Raw genomic sequence first — 18,088 nt, 5'->3', positions numbered from 1 at the left:
TTTCGTCCAACTTGGAGCACAATGGCTGGTCGCAGACGCAAACGTCATCAAGGTAAGGACTGTATATATATCTTTTATCATTTGCTCATTAAAAGTTGTCCGTACTGTCTCTGTAACTTAAATAGTAGCAACAAACAGTAGAACATTTTCACAACTTGAGTGATATTTAACGTACAGAATAGTATGAAATGTTTGACGACCCTTCCTTGCTGCGTCATTCAGCGATCTTTGATCCCGAGTCTGTAACACGTACACGTAATCGTTGCAGTAGTTCCAAGACTCAATATTTTCTGTTTGAAAAAAAGATACACATTGTGTGGGAAATGGAAAGAGAAGTGGAAGACTAGATAAGATACATTTACAGACCCGCTGACATCAACATTCCCGCGAAAACGTCACAGTCCTTTGTTGTTTATTCAATGAATCAGCGGAGCTAAGTAACAGATTTCGTTGAAAGAAAAAACAAGAGGCTTGTGGTTTCATATCTAGCATTGTAAAATATATATCACATCGTACGGGATGATAATCTTGTTCCGACTAATGTTTTAAAGAAAGGCAATGACATAAAACTATCACCATCTTCACCTGTCTACGATACGTCCAAGATATATGTAGTGGAATTTGTGGATGTCTGTTTGTCAATCTATGTTATTTGTGTTTTTCTTGGAACCGTGCCTATTGGAGGGTATTTGCATGACTCAACTGAGCTTTTCCTAGCTTTTCTGGAAGGGACCCAGGTTATTTATGAGCATGTGTGGACTTGTCGCGCACCTCCATTTTCTACGGGCTCGTGATTATTGCAAATGAGTCCAAAGTCCATAATGTGTACATGTCAAAACAATACTCAACTTGCTCGTGTTGTTGTTTTGTAAATCATGTTTTCGTCCAACGAAGTCGCGTGACATGTGACGTCATGTTGCATGCGCCACATACTGCTAAGTCCACTATACTGACAGGATTTTGGATTATATATAACGGTATACCGGTATGCACAAGTAGAGCTGTCACAGACTGTGTGACGTTATGTTTAACAGTTCGATGCTAACAGAACTCTTTCACGACATAGTGAAAGCCAAACAGGTTTAAAAGCTTATTGCGAAAATTAATTGGTCTACCATCAGTGGACGAGCTACATGCATGTACGCAAAATCGCTAAACATTATTCTCTCTCTCTCTTGAATCACGATTTTAGCTGTCGCAAAGATCGTTTTCAGATGACGTCACCTATATTGACCTAGAACGCACCATCTACCAGTCCACACCTGGCACGTACCGGTACTACGACGGGCAACACCTGCGAACATGTGAACTGTGTGAACCAGGCCATTATCTTATCAGGTAAGCTATTTTGCACGTTACAGGTGGTAATTATAAAACCTATATATACTATTAGACCATACAAATGCACGGTATTTTGAGATAGGACTAGCTCTCCAGCATATTAATCATAAACATGATCACAGATAATGAGAGTTGATTTGAGTCCATTTTTCCACTCTTGCAGGCACTGTGATGGTGAACACTGGAGGACATGTGGACTGTGTCCCTACAATTTCTACATGCCGTTCTACAACAATGGCGACAAGTGTCGTAGCTGTGGGGACATCTGTGACGGTGACCTTAACTTGGTTACCCTGCAGGAATGTTCCCCGACCGCACCGCGGCGCTGCGCCTGCAGACCCGGGACAGCGCAGGTGCACCTGGGGGCGAACGGACCTGGGATGTGCAAACCTTACGAAACGGCTGGCGCAACAGACTTCAAACACGACAACGTTACATCACTGCGAGGTCCTAACCACAACGGAACAACTCAGGAAGCCACGACCAGTACTAGTGCTACAGGCAGTACGTTTCCACACATTTATTACAAGATGTATATATGTGTACCAAGATTGCAATTTGTCAAACGACAATCTAAATGACTTTCTAGATATATTTTCGCCTTGCCTGGTCACTTAAACCGCTTTTTCAGATCATGCGGCAAACTAGCGGACTATCTACCCTGGTACTCTTGTAGCTGCTCTGAAGGCTGGGAGAGGCTAAATATCATATTGTGGCAGCAGATTTATGCGTGTCTTTGTGTTTTGTTTTCTTTAAATCAGACACGACGGCATGGGACCAGGACTCGTCATTCGCCAACGACACCCTCTCTTACGACCTAGCGGAAAGCGAATCAATCATTAGACCACTTGCATGCGGTCTTGGTGGTCTAGCAGGCATTATTGTCATCGCTGTGGCCACCGGAGCGTGTTGCAAAGGCCGATACACTTCAAAAGAGACGGAAAACACCAGTAACAAAAGTTAGTAAAACAGTTCGCCTTATCAATATTATGCGTCAGTAATATCAGTTTAACATTAATATTATTTAGATTAATACTTCAGTCCACATTACAGTCATCAATTTCGACGGTGATCATTGTCATTTCATACTTTTATTAATCCCTTTATTATATTTAATACACTTTACCTGTCTACAGACGTTGACTGGAAACATGTGTTTAACTACGTCGCTGACCATATCGGCAAGGGGTGGAGGCATCTGGCACGAAAGCTGCCCGGTGACACTCCGACACAGGCTACCCTGGACAGCATCCGAGACGAACATCGTCCCGACTTCAAAGAAATGACTTTCCAGATGCTGTGGAGTAAGCTTTGAATGCTTTATCTTATATATAACGTTAATTTAAGTACACACCTAAAAAGGCTTAAGCCAGTGGAAAAGCCACTCGAGTATCAAATATAAATATAAATATGGTTAACATTTCCTATACGGTTCTTCACATGGATTTCCTTTCCATTTCTTTTCAGAATGGAAACAGATGAACGGAGACAAAATATCGCTGCAGGGTCTCCAGTGGGCGCTCCTCAAATCGGGCTACCCACTCATCGCTCGTCAGCTTGGGAAAAGGGACTGGCATTTCGCAGAGATGTTAGACATATAACGACGCCATGTGGTCACATTTGCCAAATCCTAACATTTTGCTGTAATGTGACTAAAACTGGGCTAGAAACGTTGATGGTGTAGTAAGACTCTTGTAAGGCATGTCTACTACTCGTACTAGCAGCATACAATGTACATGTGAAAAAAAGAAGACGTATACGTAGGCACACTGATCACCTGTAACCGTCTGTTTATCCTGCATCAAAGATGTATTTCTTAAATTACTTCAAACGGTAGTATTGTAAACGCTCATGTATAATATAGTTGTAAGAAACACGGTATATATTTTACTATTTATGACGTACTTATGTTTGGATAAAAACAAAAACATTGGAAAATTCACAAGTGGAACATAAGTAGTTGTTTATTTAGCAGCGCATCCTTCTTTATCTTGTATCTCTACAAAAAATAAAATAAAAATCATCGTTCTTTGTAATAAATATCTCATGAACATAGCGTCAGTACACATAACGTTAACGTACACAACGTCGGACAATCTAAGTGTAATTCTTTGCAATGTCATCATTTTCACTTGAAGGAAGGAGCGACTACTTGTCAGGATATCTCTTGTGAAACAGGTGGTTACAAGTACGTCTGCATGTATTTGTGTGACAGAATGGGTGTGCAGTTTGTAATATATAACAAGGCTGCTAGATGTCGCTGTTAGACTATAAACAACCCGGAAGTAGCCATTGGCAACCCGATACACAATAGCGACTTGCGCCATTTTGAAACGTATTATGGTTTTCTTCGTTTGGCCTTGATCTGTCCTCTTGTCCTGGGGAATAAGAGGCCAAGAAGTGGCAGATATGGCTACAGAGGAGAGCGAGACAAGGTAAGGATCTGTGTCAATTCTCTAACATGTTCCTCTCATTTGTTGGGAAATATGTGCGTTGTTGGGAGGGGGGCGTACATACCAAAATAGCGTTGGTGTTTACCACCTTGTTTTTCGGGTTCCTATGTAAGGTATTACTACAATATTACCCTTACAAGGCATACTTAAAGTGGATCTTTATCTGAAAGATATAGAAGTCGGCACTAGCTATCAAAATTTTAATTCATAGTCATTTAAAAATTGTTACATTTTGTATTTTCCTATGAAGTATCTTAGGAAGTTCCCTTTGCAGGATTTCTCCTGTAGTATAGAGCTATGGGTGCAGTTTGCAGTAGCAGTGGTGGGAACACATGTATCAGGTGCAGGTGTAACTGTGGTATTTTAGGTGTAACGGGTGGGCACCTGCACCATCTGTATTTGGCCCTATATACATTGTATGCTCCACCACCTCGCAACACTTATGTCAAAAGAATCATGTAGAATTTCATAAATAAAGTGGGTGGCCATTCCAGGATCGTACACTTGACTTTCATGCTACTGCCAACTCACTATTACAACTTACTCTCTTAGGCTGCCCATTTTAGAGGCTATTGGGCTTATAATTTTAAACATCTTCAGTTGACAGTATCCTCAAGTATGGGAACTACTTTAATTTCTAATTTTAATGTTGAATGATTTTTCAAGAAATTAAAGCAGGCAAAAATGGTATTGGCAGCGACAGCGCTACGCATGCATCCATGTGCTAGTATTGATACCATTGTCATACTCACATATGCTTTAATATTTGTACACAAATATCTGTGACTTATCAGTGTTATAATTCTGTTACTCAATATTTCTCATGTTTTTAATGCTATAGAATGGATGTTAGTGCAAGGTAGGTTTATCCCACAATGTTGTCATTGAAATTACAAGTTAACTATTTGTACCTCAGATTCAGTCAATACTTTGGTTGGTTTCAACAAAGATTTCCTTTAGAAAATTGATTTGGATTTAAAAACATATCTTCAGGCCAGGTCTGCAGCAAGGACGAATCTGAGGTTTTTTAACTTAGATAATAGACTTGATTAGAGTCCTATTCTGACAATATTAGTATATGGCAACCACTGCAAGGTGCATGAAAAACAAGAGTAAAGGTCCTTTTGATTTGTATGACAAGATACAGATTATCACTTTTTATTGATCATCAATGCCAGTGCCATTAATACATATGTCATCCCTTTCCTGTAACGCCCAGTTCGCTAGCGGAAGAAGAGATCTCCTCAGACGAGGCAGAAACTGTCCGACGTCTCCACGATGCCTCCAGCCAACCAGACGAGACCTTCATCACGGAGAGCAGGAAGCGGCCGGAGTGGCGAGACATTGACATCCCGCCGGCGCCGTATCCACTGTCTAACGACATGTTCATCACTAAAGTGGAGCACACCAAAAATCTACTGGTCCGTCGTTAGTTAAAAGTTTGCAGAAAAAAAATGGACAGGTGTATTTGGTATTGCTAATGAGAAAAGTAACTGAGAAACTACATGTATATTCCTGCTTTGCATAGTCTAATTTTGGCAAAGAAGAAAAATATCTCATTTAAATGTATGATTAATCAAGACATAAATTTTATGTATTTTCTCCCTGCTACCTACATTGTATAAACCCATAACCATATTTGGTATGAAACTGCTATCTTAGTAGGTAGACAGTTAAGACTATATCATACTTGTCTAGTAGAATACTTGTCTATATCATACTTGTCTAGTAAAATTTTTTTTTATCCCACTTTTCTGTGTTTACAACTATAACAGTTATAGAAAGTAAAGAGGCTAATGTGAAACTCAAAGAATTTTTATTGACGTCACAGAGGCTCAACTGAGTAATATGATAATCACTTAATATTAACCACTGTGTGCTTCTTGCTTGTTGTACAGAGAGCCAAGGATGTGGAGGCAGGTTTTGGGGAGGGGCAGTCCTCAGAAGAATGGCTCATCAACCACAGCATTGAACATGAGGGGCTGACGATAAAGGATGTACTGAACAAGGGGAAAGTCACTCAGTAAGAAAACCCTATAGATTTTCAGCACTCAAGTAGATATTCTAACGTATGTCGTGTCTAGAGGTACACAAAATGTACTTAAGGTCTCCTAATTTGTAGCACCTTTGTTGTTGCAAACCCTTGACATGTGTAAGTAAATGGTACGATACAAAAGTGCTAATCTTTATTGAAGACACATTTGTTCCTCAGTTACAATGTACATACTTCTTGATTAGCTTCAAAATTGAAGCTGCATGAATTTTTTTTAGTGAAACTTTGTTCTCATTCAAAATAAATATGAAGATTATCAATGCTGAATGCTTAGCTGTACACAGTTGATGTTTGAGTGAATAAAAAGTAAATATATTAAATGTGATCTTGATATATGTGTTTTTTTCTCCCATTTAGGCCCAAGGCTAAGATGAGCTCAGAGAAACCCATGAAACACGTACAGTTTGAAGCAACTGACATCAATGAGTTTGAATACAAGCTTAATTTGTAAGTTCTCCATATACTTTGCGTCTTTTGTGTAGAGTGATGCTTGCTTGTAAACAAAGTTTAATCTTTTATCAATTTTGACAATGTGTAATGAAGCATGTAACATTATATAATTTTAATGATTGCTTTTCAATTTGAAATTTACATTTTGTCACAGTTTGAAAATATATTTTTTCTGTACGTTTCAGAGCAATTGAACAGTATCACAAGAGAATAAAATGGCTTCTCCAAGGGACCAAAAGGGTGAGTGATATTCATACACACTTCCACAGAATGATATCAAGTCCTCTTGCATTTCAGTCTGAAACATTGTTGATGAAGAAAGATTTTATTATCTTTTTATACATCAGTATAACGTTACATGTGTAAAATGTCACTCTTTTGACACCTTTTCTTTTGTTGTGATGTTCTCTCCAGCACTTTGGTCTAGTAAAGGGTACGAAGGTTGCCGTTCTGATTGACACGTCAGATGCAAACTGTGCATTTGGCCGCATCAACGCTTTCAAGGACGAGATTGTAGTAAGTTCATGTTTCACTCAACCACTGCAGTAAATACATTTATCCTTGAGATTAGTCTCTTTTGTAGAATGGCCTATGTGTTTCACATAATAAAAGTTACATCTGAAATATATACAATTTTACACAAGAAGAGAGATACAAAGTATAATACCAAAAGTTATACTAGTTTGTACCTCTCAGTATACCTGCCACTTACAGTAATGATGGACTATTGTAGAAGTGTTCTTGGCATGATGAGTGTTACATTTCTGCACCTGTAGCACCTGATAGATGAACAGCTGAGCACGAAGGATGGTCTGTACTTCATGTCATTTGGCACAGACGTCCAGCCGCTTTGGGACAATGTCAGAGACGTCAATGTCAGAACGTGAGTAGTCATCTTGTCTTCTGGACAAGCACAGCAAGACTATCAGAATACTGCACCACATGAAAAATTGGAGCAAAATTGCCGATAATTTAAAGTATCAAACTTCAAGACAGATGTTGGTAGTTCATTTATCAAGTTCTTTATTTCTAGCTCTCTTAGGAATTTGTAATTATTTGTAAACATTTGGAAAAAAAGATATATCTTTAGTTAACGTTTTAGCAGCTAAGCTCCACAAGGGTTTCTTTGAAAGAAATGAAGCCACATTCACTAAGCATTTAGAATTAAATCATGCCCAGTATATATATATATAGATAAATGACAGAATTTGTAAAGATCATAATTTGACGTCTCTGTTCCCATCCAGTCTTCAGGAGGCCCGAGAGTGGATGGCCAGAAGAGAGGGCACCGGTGGCTGTAACCTACTCAGGGCACTGAAGAAGGTTCTGACTATCAAGAAAGTCAACTACTTACTTATCATTCTGGGCAACTGGTGAGTGAAGTTGATTTACCGATTGGCTCTGATTGGGTACCAAGTGCCTTCTCCTTGGTGCTGATTGGTCATCAAAAGCCCTGAACAACAAGAAGTGAAGGGTTGTTGACTTACTGATTGGCTCTAAATGTCTACAAAGTGCCTTCTCCTTGGTGCTGATTGGTCATCAAAAGGAATACAAAAAAGCTCTTTAACATCATGGTATTCAAGTATATGTACACAAATCAATTACTTGCTTTAAAATTCTAAATAATAATTGTTGCAGATCTTGAGTACACTAAGGTGACAAAGATGGTATTTTTCTAATGTTGTGTTATTATTGTTTCATCAGCCCTGACCAGACCACTGAGATCCTCTGTAACTACGTGGAGCAGTGCATGGTGGGAAGGGCACTACCCATACACACAGTTGCCTACGACTGCAGCAATCACATGACCAACGTGAGCCCAAGAATTTGATCTTTCTCCTTTTATCACCAAGTTGAATGGACATTCATGTTCTTCTACCATCAAGATGATATGGATATCTATTACTGTTTAGTCGAAGGAATAGATCTAACTGTTTGAATGTTTGTTTCTGTTCTATTCACCAACGTAGGTTACACTAAGAACACTTGCAGAAAGATCGGGTGGGAGGTACCATTGTTACGCTTCAGGCTGCACGGTATGGTGTTGCTCTTATAATTTACTGAAGTTTGTTTGGTTTCATGAAAGATATACAACTAGACAAATCATTATCAATAAAATTTTAAAAATAGTATTTAATCATAGTCATTGACAAGTTAAAAACTTTGGGACACATTTTGTTTGTAGGAGCAAATCTACACCGGCACAGATATCAGTATCCTCCTGAGGGAGTCCAAGAGAGCTCAGGACGTCATCGCCAAGATCAAGGAGATGAGAACAGGCATGATGGGAGATGCCCTCATCAGCATCATGAACGAGGTAAGCGTTACAGGGAACCTGGGATATTAAAGGTACATGTTTAAAAACTGGAAGGTGTTTTCTGTTCTCAAAGTAGAGAAATGCAATTTTAAACTAGGTTCTGAAATATTTTGAGCAGAAAAGTTTGTCGTTAAACCATGAATTAAAAAACATGAATGATGTTGGATTCAAGCTTTGGAATGTACATCTTGGATTTGTTGCTAAGTTGGGTTGTACCATTTCAGATCTCCTATGAGGTAGAGAAGCTGCCCCAGTCCAGGTTCCTGCCCCGCCCTCCCAACCACAGCGGACCACTCAACATCGAGACTCCAAACTTCCAGCCAAAAACCTCCGAGGTTTGGCTGAAAACAAACGGACTGAAAGGTCAGTAACAAGTGCTGACAAAAGTACACAATATTGAACAAATGTATGACTATTTGCATATTCAAACAATTCTGTAATGAAATCAGTAAGAAAGAGTTTTTCAACATTTTGTCTTGACTAGGTAAGAAGCTGAACCTGTACCAGGTCTTGTCACCTAACGCCTTCTCACCCATTGAGGAGTTTATTCCAGTCATCAAGAAGGTTGTCACATCACAAGTTCACGAGGTACGTAAAGGGCACAGTACATGTAACGTTACATTGTACCTGTACATCTGTTTGTATAGACATCATCTTTGATCTATGAAAGAGTAAGGCAAGACTGCTTGGTGTGTGTTTGGAAGATGAAACCAATTTACATGGCATTGTACATGTACCGGTAGTTAAAAATGCACTAAGCTCTGGAGTACACTGATGTTTCTTTGACTGTTTGAGAGAAACATTGCCACCATTTTGTATCCCAGAAATCCATGGCCCAGTTCCAGTGGCATGATGGGACGGTGAAGAACGTTCACGTGGACCCGACCATGCTGTACGACTACCAGAAGCGGCTGGGCGCCATCGTCAAGACGTACGAGAGGCGCGTGGACTGGCTGTCCAGCGGCAGCCGTCGGATCTGGGGGACGGTGTGCGAGAACCGCGTGGTCATCTTGGTGGACTTGTCCATCATGAACGCCAACTACCTGATCCACATCCAACACTCCCTCAGACTGCTGCTGGAGGAACAGATGGGCAACAAGGCCTACTTCAACATCGTGGCGTAAGGAAATTACTTGCTTACGTTAGACAAGTGGATTCCTACCTTGTTAACTTTGTTCATTACTAATATACTCGCTCACAAAAAACTTAAATTTTAAAAGGATTTATTTATCTTTATCTTAATTAGAATTTTGATAATTTTTGGTTAGTTACTTATGGTTTGAAGTTATTAAAGTATATTTACAAGGACATTAATGATAGTCTCTCTAATTTTGCAGGTTTGGAAGTGTGATGAAGTCCTGGAAGAAATCCCTGCAGCCACCAACACCTGAAAACCTGCAGAGTGCATGGAAGTAAGTTTAGAAACTTTCATTCTTAAACTACTGAATTTACAGTTTCAAGGAAAATCAGGCAAAACCATTTGCTTGCCATTCCAATTGCTGGAACATAATCCCACATAATCTCAAAGGCACAGTATTACATAGTTTCAGATTTGGTTTTGAATTCTTTGGCATTACTGATAAAAGTTTATGTGTGACTAATTCTTGCTCTGTATCTAGATGGGTTCTGAACCTGGAGTGTGGCGGGAGTAGGAACTTCCTGGAGGGGTACAAGTACGCCGTGGAGAATGATCTGGATGAGAAGTTCCACACAGCAGCGCAGGGCGTCTATCTTTTCACCAGCGGGGTGCCCGACCAGCAGGAGGTCAGCGCCTGATTTTTATGGAAATATTAGGGATGAAGAAAAAGAATCTGATTTGAAGTTCGTGAAAATTGTTATGACAGTTATTATGTATTGATTGTATAAACCTTTATGGTGACTACTGGCTTACATGAGTCACAAGTACTGTCCTTGGTGCTGATTGGTCAACAATTCTACATCTAAATTTTCATCAACAAGATGTTCTCTTTTCAAGTTCCTTCCCCTTCCACTCACAGTTAGTCTATTTTAAACTCATCTGACAGTTTTGTTTCCTTCCCTAGGATGTGGTTTGTTCCTACATTGCTGAGACGTGTGGAGGAAACGACCTGAAGCTCCACTGTATCCTGTTCAGCGCCGATGACAACATCACGTCAGGCAGCATGCCCGGCCGCTACGCCAACATCAACAAAACTGCCGAGGCTCTGAAGAACATGGCTCACACCGGGCGGGGCAGGTTCCACTGGTTCAACGAATCAGGTCAGGATTCTGTCACAGATTTCTCAGTTCAGCTACAAGATTTTTTCTTTCGTATCCAAATGTATCTTTTAAGCTCGGTCAGTCAGATTTCTTAACAAGGCATCCAATGTTTTGACTGACTTTTCTATGTTTGATACTTAACATCTGCTTTGTTGTGATACTCTTTCTGTAGGCATCATCGAGTCTGACGATATCACTGCTGTACTGAACGAGAGAGATCGGGCTGTCAACTACTCTCAGAAGGTAAGGGAGAAATTAGGTGAATGGAAGGCTAGAGAGTCAAGGTCATGTCACAACAGCTAGGTGGTGTTCTTCTGGTACATGTATAAAGCTGTACTGGCTCAAGGTTTGAACATAAAATCACTGCTGATCTTCTTTGTTTTTTCCCACCAGTGTGCAATGCTGGTGGATTCAGTCAAGAGAAGAGCAGAGGAAAGGAGAGCAATCAAATACCAACAGGTTTGTGCATACTTTTATTATAATTATAATTATGCTATGATATTTATTTCTTTCTTATTACCTTTTGGTACAGTGTGCCTTATAAATGTCATTTTAAGAGCAATCAACTAAAACTCAGGATATTTGTGGTCCTTGGAAGAGTTGTATGTTCAATCAATTAGCATTGATCATTATGTTACATATTAGTTTTATATCTAATATGTTTATTTCACTTAGGCACTGGCTATTGAGAATGGTCAGCAAGACAAGAAAATGCTTCACAAAAGACCCAAATCTGCTGAGAAGAAGGCTCTCATCCCACCCAAACCTACACAGCTCTTCTTGGCCAGAAAGGTAAACGTCAAAGTATCAAATGATGTTGGTTTGAAACAATCCTGTTTCCTATTTCTTCTGTGGATCCTAATAAAGTCAAGTTAAGTCTTCTTGCACTCATTAGCCCATGTAACATTCCAAAACTGTATGTTTCAAATCTAAAATTTGTATCTACTATAAATTGTATGTCATCATATGTATTTGTGTTCCCTTGGCCTTTGGTCAGAAGTTTGCAAATAAGTGAATTAAATCTTATAGCTGTGTTGAGTGAATTTAAATCTTGTACTCTTGTACCAAGATTCTTTGTGATCTACAACATCTTCAAACCAATTACTAAGTACCAACTTCAACTTTAACTGCAAGGCTACCTGTGTTTTTACCAATTGTTTATCCTTCTCTTAATTTCCTAGCAACTCCTGGAAAACAGAGACTCAGATTCTTCAGACAAACAGAAACCATGGCGGCCCCAAAGTGCCAAGGCAACTATTCCTGGAGGTGAGATGTTCAACTTGTTGTGATATATGCATATAGGACAGATTTGAAGTGTCTTGTTATATTGGGTAACATTTTCTTTTGCATTTCAAGTGACTGAATGAATAAAATGAAGGAATGAATGAGTCCACTACAGAAAGAGTTGTCACTCCTTAATGCAGATATTGACTGACACATTGTCTCTAAGATTTTGATGTTCCTTTCTTTTCCAGTTTCGTCTTCCCATGCTGGGTGCCTGGGTGAGAAGGTCCCTCCCAGCAAGAAGTCAGGCAGGCCTGCTACTCAAGTCTTCTACACAGAAGTGGGCAATGACGTTGGTAAGAACAAAACACTAAAGTCCTTCTGTGACATTGCATTTAGTTACAAGGAGATAAAGATATGCATGGATTTTCAAAACTGCATACAAGTACTTATTACAAGTTTTACTTGTGTCTAGCAACAGTATCCATAGCTCTTGAAGAAATATCTGACTTTAGAATGTAGCAAGGAAGATGTCCTTTGTTTGCATTTTACCCTCCAAGTGTGCATTTTAGATAGCATTTTCCAATTAAACATTGAGAAAAATGCCTACCACACTGTTTAAAGGAAAAACTACCACTCTGCAGTCATTGACCGTGTTTCTCCTGTACCCCAGGTGTTGTTTTCCGCCAGTATCCCAAGGACAGAAGTGTGAGGAAACACATCCGACAACCCATCATCCCAGACATGGAGGAGATCATCACCACCAAGCAGGTAAACAACAACATAAATAAACAACTCTGGCATAGTCCTAAACAACAATAGAATCTTCCAAAATAACACCAATGCAGTGTAGACTGTTGAAGATTTCCAGAAAGTCTTATAAAAAGTCATATTTGTTTCTTGAATGCATGGTTGTTTTTAAAGTTAACACGTTGTTTACGTCACACTATTTGAAAGTCGTCCTAACTTGTGTGTTTTGTTTCACCAGTGGCTGAAGAAGTACAGTCTGCTGAAGCTGGGGTTAGACCTACACAAACTGTGTGCCGGGCCAGACTGCACTCATGAGAAGAGGAAAGTAGGAACTCTGCACAGGAGGGTGGCTGCAAAGTTAGTGTTGACACTAGTTCTAAACTCCTCCTTGTTTATTTGTTGTTTTTTGTTTCTCATGATTTTATTGGCTACAATATGAGCTGGACAGAAGATATAGATATAGAAGTTGATTCATATCTTTCCTCTCTCTTCCCAGGTACTGCTCCATCTTCCCAAGTGTTGAAATCAAGGTGAGTTGAAATGACTTGGTCTCTATTTTTTGTTTCCATGGCAGCTATAAGTGTATTAAAATGAAGAAAGTTCTCTATTTTTTGTTTGCAACTATGTGCACTGCAACATTCTACAATTACAAATTATATGATCAGTCTAAACATGCAATGTAGCTTTGATTTTTTTGTCACAGTTAAACTAGTGACATTTTGTCATATGTATTTTCAAGTTTCTGAGCAATATTTTATTTCTTTTATTGGGCTGGCACTACCTGTTAGGACAAGAAAAGAAGTGTGGTAAGGTTGTGCTGATATTTTTCATGTATCTGTACCCAGGGTGTGGTGAAGCACCTGCAGCTGCTGCCACATGAGCTGGAGGAGTACGAGACGCAGGTGGAACGGCTGCTGAAGAGATACGTCAGCAGGCTGCAGTGGCTTCTGTCAGGTGGGGCATGGGGGCAAAAATGGTCGATGATGATAATCTACAAAATTATACAGTTGGGGGAAAAGTTATCAATCCTGTCAAGTAAAACATCTCAATCAACGGGCAGCTTTTTAATACTGTTCTGACAAAGAAGTTACTCTGTAGCCGTAAGGAATGCCTTTTGACTAGTACTAGAATCTATGTAAGCTGACATGTTCAGTGTAGCATGTAGCAGGTGTAAGATCATCCATGCCAGCATAACAAATGTTGTGTTGTCCATTTTAGGCAGCAGAAGAGTCTTTGGTGTCATTACAGAGAAGAAGGTAAGATATAATTTGGTTTGGTTTGATTTGATTCTTTGACAAAAATTTCAAATAACTACATGTACATGTTTCGGAGATATCACTGCCTTTTGAAGATTTCTCTGTTGCTGCATGTAATGTTACATACGTCCACTCCTTCAACATACACAATGTCAATATAATATCTATATCTATGTATTACTGTTGCACTCAATATTGAAAAAAGTGCATAGTTACAGTGTTGATTAGATCTGAGTAAATCTTATATTCCAGGTTGCTATCCTGGTGGACACCTCAGGCTCTATGGGTCCACATCTGCCAGAACTGAAGAAGGAACTAGCATCACTGGTGTGGGACCAAATCTGTCTCAACACAGAAAAGTAAGGAAAACTTCCTTATTATGATTGGTGCTCATAGGTGCTGTCCTTGGTGCTGATTGGTCATGAAAAGTCCTGTCCTCTCAAGATTTTCATGGTAATTGGTGGCTTACAGAAAATCATGAGTGCTGTCCTTGGTGCTGACTGGTCATGAAAAGCTCTGTCCTCTCACTATGTTCATGCTGATTGGTTGCTTATAAAAATCTTGAGTGCTGTCCTTGGTGCTGATTGGTCAACACAAGATTTTCTCATTTGAAAATGGCTAACCCTGGCGGTTCCTCCCCACAGGTTCAACTTGATCAGGTTCTCCAGTGATGTGGACACGTGGCAGGTCCAGCTGGTGGAACCTACAGATGAGTTCTGCCATGACGCTGTCCAGTGGCAGGCCACATTTGTCGCCGAGGGAAACACCAACACACTGGGAGCACTGGAGGTTTGTTTCCCACTTCTTAAGAGATCACAAGACTTCAAGATTTGTTTGTATGTAGATGCAGTCAAGTTTGCTTTACCACTGTGCAAATGTATTTCTTTCCTGCAATGTAAATTTTTGTTTGTTTGCTTGTGTGTCCATAGTTACTCAAATACAGTAGAGTGTCAAGAAGTGAGAGAAAAAAATGGAAATGCCGTAACTGCTACTTGACAGATCAAAGATGATCAAAGTGGGGGTGGGTACAAATAGTCTCCCTGCAGGTTGGGAAAAATGTGACTGCATCATGGTGAAAAGGTCAACTCATTTCCTGTCTTCAGTGTCTACTATTCTTTGTCAATCTGCAACATTCTCTCTCCACTCAAAAAGTTTATAACATTACATGTTTTATCTGTTTGTCTGACCCTCCCCACAGGAAGCCTTCCAGGACTCGGGAGTGGACGGGGTGTACCTGCTGACGGATGGGAAGCCTGACCAGAGTGCCTCCATGGTGCTGAAGGAGGTGGCTAAGATGAACGAGGGGAGGGGGGTGCACGTCAACACCATCTCCTTCAACTGTGATGACAGGTACAACATGTAGAACTAGACCTTTGAAACATATACAAAGTTATTTATTCTCAGACTGTCAAAATGAATGACAGCCTTTTGGTAAACTCACATTATACTACAGTTGAAATTTGCTCAGACTGTGCCCTGTCACCAGCTGACTGAGCCTGTAAGTGTTGCATCAGAGATACATGTAATTTTGGTAACACCTAACAAATATAAGGAGCATTACATCAGTATGGAAGCAGTACATGAAGAATGGAAGTATTGTTTTTAGTCTGGATGATGTTTGGGTGTATATTTCAAGATCAGTCAGATGGATTGTGATGGTATTTAGCAGGTGGGTAGGTGGGGTGAAGTAGATCGTGTAGGTTGTGTGTATGAAAGTTTATTTTCATGTACATTATTTAGTAACGTGTGTTGAGTGTGAAATGTTTTAATCAAACTGATAATATGATTGACATAACAGGGTACTTATTTAAAAATCATTTCTTACTTCAGCACTGCCAACTCCTTCCTGAAGCAGCTGGCGTCAGAGACAGGTGGGCGGTACCACCGTTGCCATGGTGATTATGATGGACACATGTTTGCCCACCGCCTCCTGACAAGCGAGTTCCAGGATGAAGATGTGAGTCAAAAGTGGTCACTTCTTACCAGAATAAACTGCTCAGAACTTGTCAGTGTCTTATGGATACATGTAACTTCAATCTCTAGTACAGAAAAGAACATCTGTACATGCATACTGTTTTCAAATTTGTATACTTTTCAAATGGGTCGTTACGAACAAGAACGAAAGAGACATTGTGTGTAACATTTTGATAGAGACTTCATCTAAGAATGTAGGATTTTGAGTTAATACATGTACATTGAAGTTGCTACACTGGCAATTTCTTTCGGTGCTTTTGTTGGATCAATGAATTAGTAAAGTTGTAACATTTGTGGTATGTTTGTTTTCTGTAGGATCCCAACATCCCCCCATTCGAGGGCGATGACCTGAGACGACTGGGAGCTGAGATCATGAAGGCCAGACAGTACCTGACGGAGTCCAGACAATGGAGGTCAGTTATGGGGTCACCTACCTCTTCATACCTTCATTATTTTCAAGAACGTGTTACGTTGCTGCCATCTCTTTAATTTCTAAATTACCACAAAGAAACAACATCATTCAACTCATGCAGTTTTAAATGTTTTCCAAAATACATGTTCTTAGTTAAACAACTGTTCTCTTTCTGTCATCTGCACCTTAGGTCCCTGCATTCTCAAACCTCGAAACCCCACCAGAAGCAGTACTCCAAGACTTCCCCAGAACTGTTGGATGCTGGGAAGGTACCAAATGGGACGTCAACAAGGCCACTATCCGCCTCGGCCGCATTTAGATAAGGGAAAACATATCACATAACATTCCAACCACAAACGCGAAAGCTTTTGTATATTTGAATAGGATAGTAGGGATATTAAGATAGTAAAGTCAATGTTGAAAGACCATTGCTGTGTCACTTTGAAAGAGTCAGGTGACATGGGATTATCCAGAGTATCATTTGTGTGAGTTTATGCTCACTCCCATGACTAAGTGGTATATGTAGTACCAGATTATACTTGTATGGAATATGAACAAGGTAATTAAACAAAATTTGAAGATACCACTAGCATTCAATGCAACATGTTGATGATAATAAAGTGATATTTGCATGGTAAAAAAATGGAGGGGATGTAACTGATAAGCTTAAGTTTGTATTTTGTAAAGCTTTTAACTAGTTTTAGATTAAGCATGCTGATTTTAACACTTTAAGGTTGGTTTTACTTGATGTAAATTGCTGCTGTGTACCATATTGGAAGTGTACTTATCATTAATAGTATCATGCTGTAAATAGTGATAAAAGATGGACCACATTATATATGGAACTCTGTATATCAGGTTTTGGCATGTACTTAACATTAAAGATATATTTGGACAGATCTTTGGTGGATGTATTAAGAATACTGATAAAAATGTGGCATGCCATAAACTTTTTTGAAGATACTGATTTGACCTATGTTGTACATGTATATTCCATTTCATTGTGTACGATGCTGACTGTGTATCTGTAAAGACATTTTAACAAGTCAGAAAAATTACACAACAAGATCATGAGACAGTGTTGGCCCTTTTACCATCAGACACACACTTAGTAGTGATTGATTGTAATGTTGGTACCTCTGACATTCTATTTCCAGTAATGGATGGGTTGAAATTATGATACTTCAAGCTGAATTATGCTAAAGTAAGTGCTGTGATGACGATGGCTGTGCCCAAGATACTAGTAAACTAGACTGCATGGGTTGCTACTGTATAGAAAAACTAGTAGGAGTTTAGCAGGTCTAATTGTGATTCTATTTTTGTGATGTTTGCAATTATGAAATGAATCTTACTTATGGTAATGTTGTAGATAATAAGCTTATTGCTGGGTAATCAAATAAAATGTACGTTTTTGTACTTTGGTTGCTTCCTTCATAAGGAGTGCATGATTATCCACATACATTGTATCAGTACTTAGATCATTTGAATTCATCCACTTACAAACCCATGCCCGAAGGCCAGTTGCAAGTTTACACACAGCATCACTCATGTAAGCCAGGCAAACCTGCCATTGTTATATCTTACAAGTTATTATGCTCATCATTCAACTTAATAGATTAA

General features: G+C 39.4%; 2 protein-coding genes across 2 annotated transcripts; both read left to right on the top strand.

Annotated features, from left to right (window-relative positions):
* The first annotated feature begins 1,203 nt into the window (after positions 1-1,203).
* Positions 1,204-3,332, top strand: LOC109485753. The gene is made up of 5 exons (XM_019789435.1): positions 1,204-1,338; positions 1,505-1,845; positions 2,103-2,300; positions 2,478-2,645; positions 2,809-3,332. Exons 2-5 carry the CDS (start codon positions 1,560-1,562, stop codon positions 2,940-2,942), a joined length of 786 nt encoding a protein of 261 aa, XP_019644994.1. The 5' UTR covers positions 1,204-1,338; positions 1,505-1,559; the 3' UTR covers positions 2,943-3,332.
* Positions 3,333-3,619: 287 nt separating this feature from the next.
* Positions 3,620-17,816, top strand: LOC109485895 (von Willebrand factor A domain-containing protein 3A-like). The gene is made up of 33 exons (XM_019789580.1): positions 3,620-3,776; positions 5,014-5,215; positions 5,693-5,817; positions 6,205-6,294; positions 6,483-6,537; positions 6,712-6,813; positions 7,074-7,180; positions 7,545-7,670; positions 8,002-8,110; positions 8,268-8,333; positions 8,483-8,614; positions 8,839-8,977; positions 9,099-9,202; positions 9,439-9,734; positions 9,952-10,026; positions 10,234-10,378; positions 10,657-10,852; positions 11,025-11,095; positions 11,246-11,311; positions 11,528-11,644; positions 12,034-12,118; positions 12,328-12,432; positions 12,750-12,847; positions 13,065-13,183; positions 13,323-13,356; positions 13,672-13,780; positions 14,045-14,082; positions 14,335-14,441; positions 14,727-14,871; positions 15,281-15,432; positions 15,913-16,039; positions 16,372-16,469; positions 16,659-17,816. Exons 1-33 carry the CDS (start codon positions 3,751-3,753, stop codon positions 16,789-16,791), a joined length of 3,699 nt encoding a protein of 1,232 aa, XP_019645139.1. The 5' UTR covers positions 3,620-3,750; the 3' UTR covers positions 16,792-17,816.
* The last annotated feature ends 272 nt before the right edge of the window (positions 17,817-18,088 follow it).

This window comes from Branchiostoma belcheri, unplaced genomic scaffold (assembly GCF_001625305.1).
Source record: "Branchiostoma belcheri isolate BF01 breed outbred unplaced genomic scaffold, Haploidv18h27 scaffold11, whole genome shotgun sequence".
Lineage (NCBI taxonomy): Eukaryota > Metazoa > Chordata > Leptocardii > Amphioxiformes > Branchiostomatidae > Branchiostoma > Branchiostoma belcheri.
The sequence above is the reverse complement of the archived record's forward strand: the minus strand, read 5'-3'. Positions and strand labels throughout refer to the sequence as shown.

Coding starts and splice junctions, on each gene's coding strand:
- LOC109485753 (XM_019789435.1), top strand. CDS start 1,560: ATGCCGTTCTACAACAATGGCGACAAGTGTCGTAGCTGTGGGGACATC. Junction 2,301..2,477: donor GGAAAACACCAGTAACAAAA/GTTAGTAAAACA, acceptor ACCTGTCTACAG/ACGTTGACTGGAAACATGTG. Junction 2,646..2,808: donor GACTTTCCAGATGCTGTGGA/GTAAGCTTTGAA, acceptor ATTTCTTTTCAG/AATGGAAACAGATGAACGGA.
- LOC109485895 (XM_019789580.1), top strand. CDS start 3,751: ATGGCTACAGAGGAGAGCGAGACAAG. Junction 6,538..6,711: donor TTCTCCAAGGGACCAAAAGG/GTGAGTGATATT, acceptor TGTTCTCTCCAG/CACTTTGGTCTAGTAAAGGG. Junction 8,615..8,838: donor TCATCAGCATCATGAACGAG/GTAAGCGTTACA, acceptor GTACCATTTCAG/ATCTCCTATGAGGTAGAGAA.